General features: G+C 36.9%; 1 protein-coding gene across 10 annotated transcripts in view; it reads left to right on the top strand.

Moving 5' to 3' along the window:
- Positions 1-13,773, top strand: part of RGS7 (regulator of G protein signaling 7) — a 421,085-nt gene that overhangs the window by 213,713 nt on the left and 193,599 nt on the right. For all 10 annotated transcript variants that reach the window (XM_075126939.1, XM_075126940.1, XM_075126941.1 and 7 more), the window contains one exon: positions 3,709-3,805. In XM_075126939.1, the coding sequence (XP_074983040.1) occupies positions 3,709-3,805 (97 nt within the window). The remainder of the gene's footprint in view (positions 1-3,708; positions 3,806-13,773) is intronic.

The raw sequence follows: 13,773 nt of genomic DNA, 5'->3' as shown, positions 1-13,773 counted from the left end.
CCCCTCGTGGTTAGGGCACTCACCCAGAAGAAGAGAGATCTGGGTTCAAGTCCCTGCTCCAGAGCAGGGATTCAAACTTGCATGTCCTACATCTCAAGTAAGTGTCCTAACCTTTAGGCTATCTGTTATAAGAGGAGGGGGAAACTGCACTACAACTATCTTGTCCTCTGTTTTTCTGAACCTAGCCCTTTATTTTCTTTGCTTTTATTATTCTTAAAGGGGGTTAAATATTCAGAAACTAAATGTTCTGTTCAATGCAAAACATCGTTTTTGTTGACTTTCCCAATTCACCAAAAATTCCTAAACATTTTAGTTTCAACTCAGGTTGAATCTGTGTGTGTGTGCATGTGTGTGCTTGTGACTGCCAATGAACTGAAATATCAATTATTCATCTACCTCTACACAGTACAAATAAAAGGTGGCTATTGCTTCCTTAATGTAAGCATAGTTGCGTCTCTGTACATCCATGTCCATTCATCTTCTGTCGTGGCCTCTGCTTGTCTCAACCCTCGCACTTTCAATCTTTTCATAAATTCATAAAGAGCAAGACCAGAGGAAAACGGGAAGGAGATAATATATAATATGTAGTGCCACCCTCACTGAGATTTAATGTTATTGGAAACCAAACCAAAACACTATATACATGTTTGATCTTTTAATAGTTATTATAAAAGATTTTTTTTAAAGTTCTTTTAGAAGTTGAAAAGCCTCAAGTACAATGAGTGTGGCCATCAGTGTGTAGATAGATTTTGCTTCAAATATGGGGACCAAGTTTGCATCCCATACACAGAAAAAACTTTGACTGACCTCTGGGACTTTTGCCTGAATATGGAGTGCTGCTTTTGGACCTATTTCCCTCAAATATAGATTTGGGAGATGGAAGCAAGGGGGAGACCGATAACAATATGTTCATGGAAACCTGGTGTGAATTGCTGTTTTCCAAATTGCTGGATATTTTCTCCCTTACATGTAATGTGACTAGGTATTTCAATGTTACCTTGTCTGCCATTCCATCTTACTGTGACAAATGTTTACTGTATTGAACACCACCTCTGGAAAGGTGAGAACCTGAGAACCCATCACCCCAGCTTTTGTTTTTTTTGTTTTTTTGTTTTTTTAATAAAGGTTAAGACTAATAAATCCCAATGCATTGTCAAAGCTAGTCTGGTTTAAACAGATAGGCAGATAATAAAGAAACAGCAAGAAGCTACTACAGAGGCAAGACAAAGCAGCTTATACTTCACTTTTGACCATCAAGTCAGATGACCGAGCAGCAAACTTTGACACATCAAGAAGGCAAGCTACTATGTCAAACGGCATCTTGTGTTTCCCAGATTAGACTTCTCAATCAAAATTAGAAGAGGATTTATTTTTATCTCCCTAATTAAGCTGTTCTATCCTTTGTATTGTTTGAGTCCATGTTGATGACTAACTGAGGAGAAATGCCTTGAGGACTGTTTCCCAAATATAATTAAATGAGGACATAATGTTTTGCAATGGAAGAGATTATACATTTGCTGAATTTAAAACAGGCAAAACAGGGGAAAAAAGAATTAAACACACTCGGAATTGAGCTATGTACTGAGATATATTGAATTAGATGTTTTGGAGACTTAAATCCAAGCATTTTCTTCTACTTTTCATTCTGAGATCTCATGTTTAATATTGTACAGTGATTGTCTAAAAAAAATCCATTTTTTGTGCTGTTGTTGTGAGATGAGACAAGTTAGGCTTTCTAATCCAACTAAGCACATGCACGAAACCCCAGCTCTGTTGTAACTAATTAGGAGGCAGGTGTTCTGTTATACCTAGATTCAGAACATCCAAACTCACTTAGACTATAATCAGTGCATACTGATTAAGTCAGTCAGTCCACAATGCTGATATTTAGAGCTTCAGCAAGGTTTTGTACAGGGGATCTTCATTTCTGAACTTCAAGTGTAACAACACATTGCAGAGTCCTCTGAAGCAGATTCAATAGAACCATCCTAGGGCCAAATTCTGCTCTAGTTGTCCTAGTTACTTCAGTGGGAGACCTATGTACCCATGGTTGGAAATGGATCTTTAATCTGAAATGAAAATCTTATGCTAAAGCCGACAGACATTTTCTTCATTCAGGATTGCCATTGAGGTTAACAGTAACCTTCCCATTAACTTCAATAAAAGAAGGGTCTTCTTTATTCTTTAGATAGTAAATGCAGGGCCAGATTCCAACTCTCAGGTGATTTGTCACACTATTTCAGTTTCCTTAGTCAGTTCCTAATATCCAATTTTAGTTTAAAGAATGTGTATCCAAAGATCATGCACTGACTTCATTTAGTCTTCATAAATATAATGAATATCTCCGTTCCTTGGAGTTATGTTTTGAGTAACCTGAAGTTGCAAGCATTATTTTTAGTCTTCCACATCATGCTGTGCACTTCACACACAAGATATACATTGTAAGTTAACATATGTTTGCCTATACAGCTGGACCTGTGTGCTCTTAACTGAGTTGTCCGTATATAATCCACGTGCGATTGCAGTAAATGGGTCTCCAAGTATTCTCTGTAATCAAAAATTTTAAAATATACTTTAACATAGAGAACCAAGGATTTTCCATGGAGCTTGGATTCTATTACTAATGAAGATGAAGGACTGTACAAGGGTAAAATCATTATTAGTTGGATTATTTAATTTGTATATTTTTAAAATATATACCGAGAGAATTTGTCTAACTTGTATTTCTTTATTAATGTTTACTATATATCAGGATAAAGTTTAGAATATCTTATTCCATATATAATATATCCACTAATCAGCCTGTCAGGATTTTGGTCATGAGTCCCTGATAAAAGGGCTTGCTCATGCTTTCATTTGTAGCCAGCAGAAGTTTGGTTTTGGCTTTAATTAGAATAAGTGCAGGCCCAGTTGGCTTGTAAAATCTAGTCAGGCATAAATTAGCTAATACAATAAAAGTACCCAAAATAATAATACAAAAGGGCTGAAGACTTTTCCTGGTAGCTGGCTGGCCAAGAAAACAACCCACATTTCTGGCTGTACTGTCTCAGTGGGAGGCAAATCACACCATGAACATTTGTCCTTTCTTTCTCTTCATCTCAAGAAAGAAGTGGGAATATAGGCTGCTATTGACTTAAAGGCTTCATTTTAGTTTCAAATAACCTTTTTGATACAGTCCTCAATCACCAAAAAGACTGCATGGGTCTTTTCATGCAAGGAAGTGAGAACTCATAACTTCCATTTAAGTCAGGGACTGGGGCTTTTGAATGGAGGAAAAAGCTTTTACAACATCTAAACCATTTGTGAATGACACTATCACAGACACCATTTTGGAATCTTTTCGGGGGGGGGGATTTAGATAGCTGCTTTAGATGCTCTAAAAGCTACTGTTTTCTTTTATATTGGGTAATATTATAACATTAATAGAATGTGAGACTCTGTCTCTAATAATGGTTGTAATCTCTTTAGAATGAAATCTCCCTGCTATGCCTCAGCATTCCTCTCTCAAGTATTGTTGGAGCACAAATTCTCATGTCATTGATGTTGTTCTTGTGGTTTATTATCCTCTTGAAATAAAAAATGAAAATATTGGGGAAAAAAGTCAAATAAAGGTAGCAGGCCCTCATTTCTGAGAGGCTGAATTAAGGTTTTCAAAGAATGGATTTCTGCTAGGAAATAATGCTGGTTTTATTTTTTCTTTATATTCAGATGGAAGATGTCATAGCACGGATGCAGGATGAGAAAAATGGGATTTCTATTCGTACAGTCAAAAGTTTTCTTTCCAAGATTCCCAGTGTCTTTTCTGGTAAGCTTCAAAGTGAATTTCATACAGTTCAAAGCACCGGTGGTGCAACAGGGTTCTTGGACTCCAGTCATGTACTTAACCTGAGTATTCTAAGAAATCCACATAGTCATCTGATCTGGGAAAGAATTGACTATATTATGAATCCACTGAAAACTGGACTTCTTGGGAAAAGGGTGTGTTTCTGCTATGCATTGCAAGGAATTCACTCAAAGGCTTTTCTAGATAGTCTGGTAAATTAAGCAATGGCAATACTAGATTTACTGCAGGAAAAGGCAATTATAGGTAGGTGGCAATATTTTTAATGCACCACATTTTCATTTCAAACTAATTTGTAAGTCTGTTTTTAGGCTACAGGTGCACTGAGTTTGATTCTCTATGTAGTCCAGTATCTTAACATAAGAACTGGCATATCAGCAGCATCAAAGGAAGGTGAACCTTCCATCCCACAATGCCATGTGTGTGTTGTAGTACCATACATGAAAATTATTTACTGACTCCCAGAGAAAATCAACTTATGATCAGAAGCATGAGGGTTGCTGTCCCTTGTTTCAGTCTAGTGGTACAACTGCAAATGTATCTGTCTTATTTGTTAATATATGTAGTCAATATCATTATTTTCATTTTTTAAAATATATTAACTACTTGTACCTTGTGGATATTTATCACTAAATTACTGACACCAATTTGCATTTATCAGTTTCTGCCCAACAGAGGTGAATTCTGGAAAAAACAAAGATGTTGAGGCTAGGACTGAGCTGTACCATGAAAGCTTTCACAGCATCTGCTCCCTTCGTAGATGGTCCTAATGAATGTTGTTAGCGTCTCTCTTTCATAAGTGCAAAAATCCACTCCATTTTTTTTAAAACAACTAGCAAAATCCTTTTCATTTTCTTTGTTTCCATTCATGCTATCAAATGACTGTAGAATTCCTTTAAAGTAGATCTTGGTTCAAACCTATACTTCAGATACACTGTAAAATGGCTAATAACTGCATAGGTTCTGTAGTGGAGAAGGTGCACCCATCACATAAAATATTTGCAGAAATTTGCATCATGTAGAGCAGCACAAAATGTTCTATATACCTTAATATTTAACTTCTGGGATGTCTTTTGAACAGTGAAAAGGAGGAGTGCAGCCAAAGATATTTCCTAAGAATGGATAAAAACCATTCAGGGTTTAAAAGAGAAAAAATAGCATACAAATAATGGCCTCTGAGAAGTGGACCTTTTTCTCCCATAAGCATGTAGAGTGTGGGGTTCCCAAGAATGGATTCATCTTAATTACCTTCTCTGTCTTTCTTTGACTGTTGTAGGTCCAGACTTATGTCTACAGTTTACTTATAGGAGACATTATTTCCAAAAGTTTTTTTTTTTTACTTGTAAAGAAATGGTCAATCATACTAGTGAAAGTTATATTAAAATAAGGTACCTTTTCGTCAATAGCACAGGTTCCAGTGGAAATAACAGCAACTCCTATGAAGGAGGTTTGTTCATTACACAAGTTCATCTTAATTTTTTGTCTTAAAACTATAAGAATCAGAGTTTATTGTTCCTCCTCCAAATCCTCTCTATCCCATATTATTCCAGTAACTTTCAGTACCCAATATTAACCTCCATCCCAAACATATTATATTTTTCCCGCTGTTCAAAGTATCCTCATTTCTGTGGATGCAAATGACTGAACACATGAAAATATAATTAAGTTGGTAACCCACCCTCCACTGTTCCTCAGACATTCTTGTCAACTGCTGGAAATGGCCCAACTTGATTATCACTACAAAAGGCCCCCCTCCCTCCCCCACTCTCCTGCTGGTAATAGCTCATCTTAAGTGATCACTCTCCTTACAGTGTGTATGGTAATTCCCATTGTTTCATGTTCTCTAAGTATATAAATCTCATGTTCTCTAAGTGTATTTTCCACTGAATTCATCCGATGAAGTGAGCTGTAGCTCACTAAAGCTTATGCTCAAATAAATTTGTTAGTCTCTAAGGTGCCACAAGTACTCCTTTTCTTCTTAAAAGTAAAGTTTCATGTATAGTACTCCCCTCTACTGGATGGCATCAGGACTGCTTGAGTTTGTGCTAGGCCCTTTCCTGCTGATAGTAATTCTTAAGTGAATGGGTTAAGAGTTCATGTTTATGGAGCAGGAGTATCTCAGCTCTGCCATAATGATCTACCAGTTATGAAGCTCTAGGTGGCCACAGATTTCTTAAAGTATAATGTTGTACTGGCTATGTTGACTGCTACTCCCAACAAAAGTATCCATTTATTAATTCAGCATTAAAGTGGAGAAAATTCATTAATTTCAAAAAATGTGGAAATTAATGGGTTGCTTTATAGCTAAACCTGAATGTGGAGTTGTCTATCTGGAAATGGTCTGGCCAATGGGAAGATGTTAAAATGATGAGCGTATAGGTGTCATTTGAGATGCGGCTGGCTGCAAGACAATATTTGGACTTACTGAGGGCTGTGAAGTTATTGGACAAGATCATGAAGTACTGTCATTGTGTTCTGGTATCATTAACAGATCACAGAGCCAGTTCTAGGGTATTCATTTAATGAACAAACCTTGACAAATGTAATCTTGTCCCAGGCCCACAATCTCTCAGACAAAAAATGGCCAGAGAACATTTGGCTGCTGCAGGCAATCATCTATCCTACATGTTATAATAGATCTGTCCCCCTTGAAGGAATCCCACAGTTTGATACAAAACAGTGAATGAATGTAAAATATTTTCAAGCCAGGATTCTTCACTCAGAGTTGTGTTGGAGTTCTAGAGCCGTTTTGCACAGGTATTGCATAACTTTGCAACGCACAAGCTGTGGAGAATTGTGCCCAGAGTCTTCTCTTACACAATCCATTAAAACTAAGAACCATCATATTTTAATAGGCAAATATTTATTTAATAAATATGTTTTTACTTTGGGAGTGGGCAGGGTATTTAAATATTTCATATACTTAATGGAATAAATTCAGATTTCACAGTAAAATTGACATACAATATGATGGGTTCTCTTTCTAGTTGTCCTATTTACAATTGGACAGCAAGTGGCAGAGTTAATGGTACCATGGGGACCTTCATTCTGAATGTGTGGGTTAAAGTAAAAAAGTTCCATTTATACCAAACAGTATACTTGCTCTGAATGTCCCTGTATAAGAAGTTTGACTTTATGTGAAATGAAGAATTATCCTAAAATGATTTTTATGTTATTGTCATAATTGAATAAGACAACTTATCATTCATTTGACATTTTAAAGTACGGTGTGTGGCTGTTTAGTTCACAAAAGGAAAGATGATTGAAAACTATATTTTGACATGCACAGAATGAAAAAATTAGGATTTAGCCATAAAATCCTGATTACCATTTTGGATTTTCTAAAATCCATGCATCAGGTTTTCACAGCAACACTTGCCCACATTCTCACATTACATAGGTGTTTGCAAAGCAACATCCTAAGAAGCTTGCAAATCTCTCAAACTGGTCAGTGACACGTCGCTAAAAGAAGAAATTGAAAATTGTCACTACAAAGAAGATTTCACAGCTTTTCTTGGAGTCTTTAAATAATCTTGTAAATTTCAGTATGAATTGAAGCTGTAAAAATAGAAGACAAATTCTGGAATACAGTCCAGAATGATGGTCACAATGTAATGGAGGAAGGTTTTTCAACTGACTAATAAAGACAGGCTAGAGCTGTTGGTCTACCACAGTTAGGCCCCGATAGTGCAAGGACTTACACCCATGCTTAACTTTATCCATAAGAGCATTCCCATTGAAGCCAATTAAACTACTCACTTACGTAAAGTTAAGCAAGTGCAATCTTGTTTGCAGGATTAAGTCCTTAAGTGACAACACTACAGTTATGCCATCAAAATGCAAGAGTGAGTTTTTCATTTTCATTTACTTGTATTGCATATTACTGATCATGACAACACCAAGTGAAATATTACTTTAAATGGCGTTCTCTTTTATTTAGAATAATGTCAAATAACTGATTATACCCACTTAACGTTTTTAAAAGCATTACAGTTTAGCAAAATTCCAAATCAAGAATTGTATCTGCATTTGATTTTTATATAGAATGTTGTGTTTGTAGCTTGTCATTTTTGTATAGGCAATCCTTTAAGATTTTTACACATACAACATCTGTGCTACTAAATATCTCTTAATGTATAATAATTACAAATGGCTGTGATAATAAAACATCAAATGCAGGATTATATCAGCATGTAAACTTTGCACAAAAGGACAATTAGCCAACATTACATTCATGTGCTCATACAGAACAAGCACATAGTGTGTGGGGGGGGAGGGGCTGACATCAAATCATTATTTAATTATGCATAAAACCATTGTCTTTGTTGCATTTTTTTTGGTCTTTTTTTTTAAGTGCAAATTTGTTATATTATCTTACAGGATCTGTTTTAAAACAGATTTTTTCAAATAATTTGAAAACAAAGAATGTGAAAATATAGACTATATATGCATTTACACTCTGTGTGTGTGTGTGTGTGTGTGTGATATTATATACTTAAGGGCCAAATACACGTGTGGTGTAACTTTATTGAGGTCGGTGGAGTTAAACCACAGCTGAATTTGGTCCATGGATTCCAAAGTATTTAATCCCATTATGTCCTAGTTTTGTGAAAAAATCTGCTCCCAGGCTAAAATCTTGCGTGCCAAGATTCAGTCCACAAATTTTTAACAGCTGATTATAAACCTCTGAAAACAGAAATATATAACAGCAATGCTGGCCCGTGTATAGGGACTCATCTGCACCTAACCTCTATTAACATTAATGGGAAGACGCACATGTGTGTTCTTCTGAATCAAGATGAAACTGTACTTCTTATTATGCAAATAACAACTACAGTTAACAATTTAATACATTATAAAATGTGTGAGAGAAAGGATCGGGCAAATTATGCATACTTGTATCCAAACACTGAAGAGGAATAAAAGCATTCTAAAAATAGCATACTTGGCAAATTCCTACTGGGACCCAGGCTGAAAGAATTACAGGAAGTTTGCCTCAGGACATTTCCTTCTCTAACATTTTACTCATGCTACCCACTAACCATTAGTGGTCACATTATGCTGATCAGCCAAATGATTGAAGTGCATTTTGATAGCCTTGTGAGAAACAGCGGTAAAAATCACATGCCTAAAAAATCCACTGTCTGCATTGTACTGTGATACGCTCATATCTCACGCTAAGTGGGGTCAGGCTAGTACTTGGGTGTAAGGCCCAGGCGCTGCTGTAAGTGGTGCTTGTGGTCATTAAACATCCTATGGCACATCTAGCAAGAGCAGTGATCCTGGCCAGCTTCCAACTCGGGTAATTGCTGGTTATTCTGTCTATCTAATTATCCCCCTGTAGTTTCCACTGAATGTTATTTTTCTTTCCCTATCTTAAAATGTTAGTATGCTGTTAAACAATTGTCCAGTGAGGTTGCTGATGGTAGTTTTTATAGTTTCATATATTGATATTGTTAAATTTACATAGCTTTTTGGGTTTGAGGATAAAAAGATACAGATATTTTATACTCTCTGCAAGAAGAGGCTGTTTTTCATTTTAACAGATAATTTCCAGTCTTCTTTCTCCTTATTCAAATACATGGCAGTTTTTATGTTTATTTTATACACCTGTCCTAAGATGTATTTCTCCGTGCCAGATAAGACCCTTATTCAAGATTATTTTCCACATTACTTGAGAACCAGGTAATTTTCTGATGAGATCTTCTGCCTCTAGTAGCAGCTCAGGAATGGTAGTGTCTTTCTCAGAAGCATGAGAATAGGGTAAAATCTGTCTTCCAGGCAAAGTCCACACTTCTCAATTGCTAGATTGCCTTTGAAATCAATGGTGGTTTTTTTTCTGATTTAAAAAACACCCTCAGAATTTTCCTCCTGCTCATGTTTGAAAGAAAAAAAAACACAGCTGCTCTTTCAGTGGTTACATGGATTGCCCCATGTGCTCTGCAGCAAATTGGGCCAAAGTTCTGAAGCAAGGTCCCCCAGGCTTCTCTGGAACTGCTTTACGGAATTCTGCAGCAAACTGGAAATTCTGCAGCAGGAGCAACCAGATTTTAAGAATGAAGGTGTTTAATGCACTAAATGTGAAAATGAGCAGTACAAAAAGGATAGAATCCTTGTGTCATTCTGGATTTCCAATACATTTATTGTTTGCTGTACCCAAATCTGAAATTGTAATTTGCTGCTAAAATATAGAATCTATTCAGAAAATGCTTCCCTTAAAGTTGTGCATCATTACACAGTTTTCATTCACAAGTGGACAGCTCCTTCAAATGCCTTTGTAGTAAATTTGACATATACTGTATTGCTTGTGGCCTTTTGTTGACCTTCAATCAGATAGACCATGTAAAATAGGCTCTTTGGGGCAGAGATTTGCCTTTTTATCATGTTTGTATAGTGTCTAACATGCTGTAAAAGTATTAGGTGTAGTACCTCATTCGAATCTTGAGAATTTCATAATCATCAACACTTACTCTTAAAAAATATCTAGACACAACAAAAGGCGGTATTCATTTTTGTAACTAATCGGCTAGCGAATATATGTATGGATCATTGCCCACAGCTGGATGGAAGTAGAACTGCCAGATCATGTCACTGGTCCTACATTGCTAACAGCTAATGGAAATTTCCCCAAATCTCCTGAGGGGATTACAGGAGTGTCTGGCTTATTTGACCTCTTCCCTTCCAGTTTGCTATTCAGGGTCTACACAAAGAAATGTCAAAATAATGGGAAGATGACAGGAATGGAGCAATAATATGTAGAACAGTGGATTGAAAAGCAATGAGAGATTCCTAATTTCAATTAAAATAGGTAATTTTATTTTAAAAAGTATATAGAAAACAGAAACAGTTTATCTGATAGGTTAATCATATATATATAAAATGTGTACGTGTATACGTCTTTAAATGATCTTTCTGTGTATCCCTCTTAACACACCCAGCGTTCTTTACAGTGCCTATCTGCATCACTGATGCACACTGCTCAGCAGCACCTGGTTTGTGGTAACTAAGCAGTCGGTCAAAGCAATAAATATGGTAAGGGATAATAGAACCTTTTATATAAGTGTATATAGAGCACATTCCTAATGCATGAACTTCCTGTGGTCATACATTAATGCCTCATGGCACTCTGGGTTCCACAAAGACACAAAGTGGTGAGGAGACACATGTTGGCCTGCACCAAGCACTTACGGTTTCCCAAAGCCTTTGTGCAGAGAAAGATGCTAGCCTGCTTGCCAGCGTCCAGTTGGTATTGGGAGTCCACATTGTAATGAAGGACATTCTAGCTGACTTGTGTATTGTCCAGCTCCCATTGTTTTTAATGTGCTAATCTGTTCCACCCCTCAGACCTCTGGGAAATCTGATGGTTATGCTGTAAAATACATGATTGATATCACACATTTGTTACCATTTCCCATATTATGGTGCAATGCTGTGTATAGTTTGTACAGGGCCTGTGTACTTTGACTGATAATTTAGGGCATCTAGTATAATATGGCATATTTCCATACAAGTTCCTCTGTAGAGTATGTTACTGGCTCAGAGAAGAGTAACTCATACCTTGATTAGTGCTGTACTCTCTGCTAACAATTATTTTATAATGTTGTTAGACTAAGATACGCTTTTGACAGGTTCCCCTGGGATCTGCAAAGTTCTCGTTGCCATCTTAGTTTTGCTCCATAAGAGGAAGCTTACAGATTCAATCCTGCACTTCTCATGAACTCCTTTTAATGGAACTTTTGGAAGTAGAATGAATCCAGTGGAAAAACATGTATGCCAAATATGCTATGCTACTATATAGCTAATGCTTAACTATAAAAGCAGTCGCAGAAATTGGCGTCTCATACACAGCAGTTTGCTTCATATAAATCTCTCTTGAAAAATATCTTCTATAAAGCCCCTCAGTGATAACCTTGAAATAATAATCGAAAAAAATCAAACTTCAGTGCCATGAAATTGCACTCTCTGCCAATGCATTGTTTGTGTCTCAACTGAAATCTCTATATTGCAGTTGAATTGTAAGCTCTTTGTGGCAGAGATTCAATCATGTTTATAGTTTCAATAGCTCCAAGCATGCTGTTGTAGGTCTATACATAAGTATCCAAGATGGTGACTGAGGATGAATCCCCAAAGCCCCTTTTGAAGCTTTGAGTGCTTGATCTTCAATTCTAAAATTCAATTTAGCCATTTCTAAGTGTCCAAATAAGCTTTTGTGCTTAGCAGTGAAGCTCAAAATCACAGGGCTTGAATTTTCAGAAGGCACAAATCTAAAATAGTGGTGTGCTGTGATATACAGCCTGCTGTGGTTCTGCTATGCTCTTAAGGTGAAGTGAAAATAATCTTATTAACCTGTTTTCATTTGTAGCATTAATTTGTGTAGGTACATAATGCAGCAAAACATACAGATCTGAGTGGTTGCTGTGTCTTTTTTGCCTTAACGTTTTGATGAAAGAAAGTCTTGCAAGAGGTAAGGAAAAAAGAGGGGGCTTGGTATTATTGTCTCCTTAGATTTAATATGCCTTGTGAGAATGAAGCTGCCAATCTAGCTGCCTCTTAATCATTTCCACAATCAACAAAGCTCTCATCACACCAAAAATTCTAAGTGTATTTTCAACTAATGTTGATTGGAATATCAGAAATTGATAGGAGATGAGTGATTTGCATAACACAGGGTTCATCTCTAGGGCTGTGAATGAATAAAAACTTGTTTGAAATAAATGTAGGAAATATGACATATGAATCATAGCGATTGTGAAGAGCACTGAGATCATTTTTGTTTTAACCAAAGGCACACAGCAAGCAAATGGAATAGTCTAGCTGTTCAGATCTGGATTTGGGCAAAAAGAAGCATTCATACTTTGCAGGTGATGCAACGCAGTAATTGGTTTTCTTTTGGCAAAATTCATATTGAAGGCTTCATAGATCATCATAACATGGCATATTTGTTTAAGACAGGATGTGGTGGTGCCATGCAGCCTTTGTGGTAAACCACCGTATACATTTATGGAGATCTAAAATATATAGTACTCAGATACCATTGGTGGTGAGTGTGATATATCATAAAAATGGAGGTAAATAGTAAAATGCACATGCTATGCTATGCATAGAGTTGAATCTGTGTTTGTACAGTGTCTAGTACAAAAAGGTGCTGCTGTTCCATGACTGTGGCTCACAGGTCCTACTGCAATACAAATAAATAATAATTGAATCAACATTGATCTAGGAATCTTTGAGACCCAATGTGAACCATAGGAACTCAGATGGATATGCCCAGTTGCAGTTCCTTTTCAGTTCCATTTGGAAGTGAATCTTAATCTGGGATGTACAGTAAGCAAAATGTCACTTTTGATAATCTTCCCTTTTTCCCATCTACCAGGGGCTGGGTTGCCAGATCAGTCTGTTCCAGCGTGCCTATCCAATGCTTGTTCCATTTTCACTCCATTCTCCCATGCACAATCTAAGCACTGTTTTCTTGGCCTCCTCTTGTTCCCCACCCACAAACTCTAGTCTCAAATCCTTCCTGTCATCCATCCTTGGTATGTGCCTGTACCGTCTCAGCCTCATCTCTTGCAGCTTCTGCTGATAACACAGACCTTGCTCTCACTCCTGATGATGTGTTTCCACATGTGACCCAGCAATGTCACACCTCTCACAGCCCTTAAACATCTCATTTCAATGGCTTCAGGTCTTCTCAAGTACCTCTCTCTCTTGTCTCGCTCACGTCTCTGATCAGTACAGAAGAGCTGGTCTTACCATGGTTTTATACAGCTGTCCCTTAAATAGTCTGAGCATCCATTTATCATAAATCACTCCACTTATCTTGTGCAGAGTTCCCCATGCTCAGCAACCTTGTTTGCAGTTCTCTGTCAATATCTACATTTGCTGCTAACCAGCCCCCATAATACTTAGGCACTTGCCCTCTATGTTGATATTAT

This window comes from Caretta caretta, chromosome 3 (assembly GCF_965140235.1).
Source record: "Caretta caretta isolate rCarCar2 chromosome 3, rCarCar1.hap1, whole genome shotgun sequence".
Lineage (NCBI taxonomy): Eukaryota > Metazoa > Chordata > Testudines > Cheloniidae > Caretta > Caretta caretta.
Note: the sequence above shows the minus strand (reverse complement) of the source record. Positions and strands in the feature narration are given on the sequence as shown.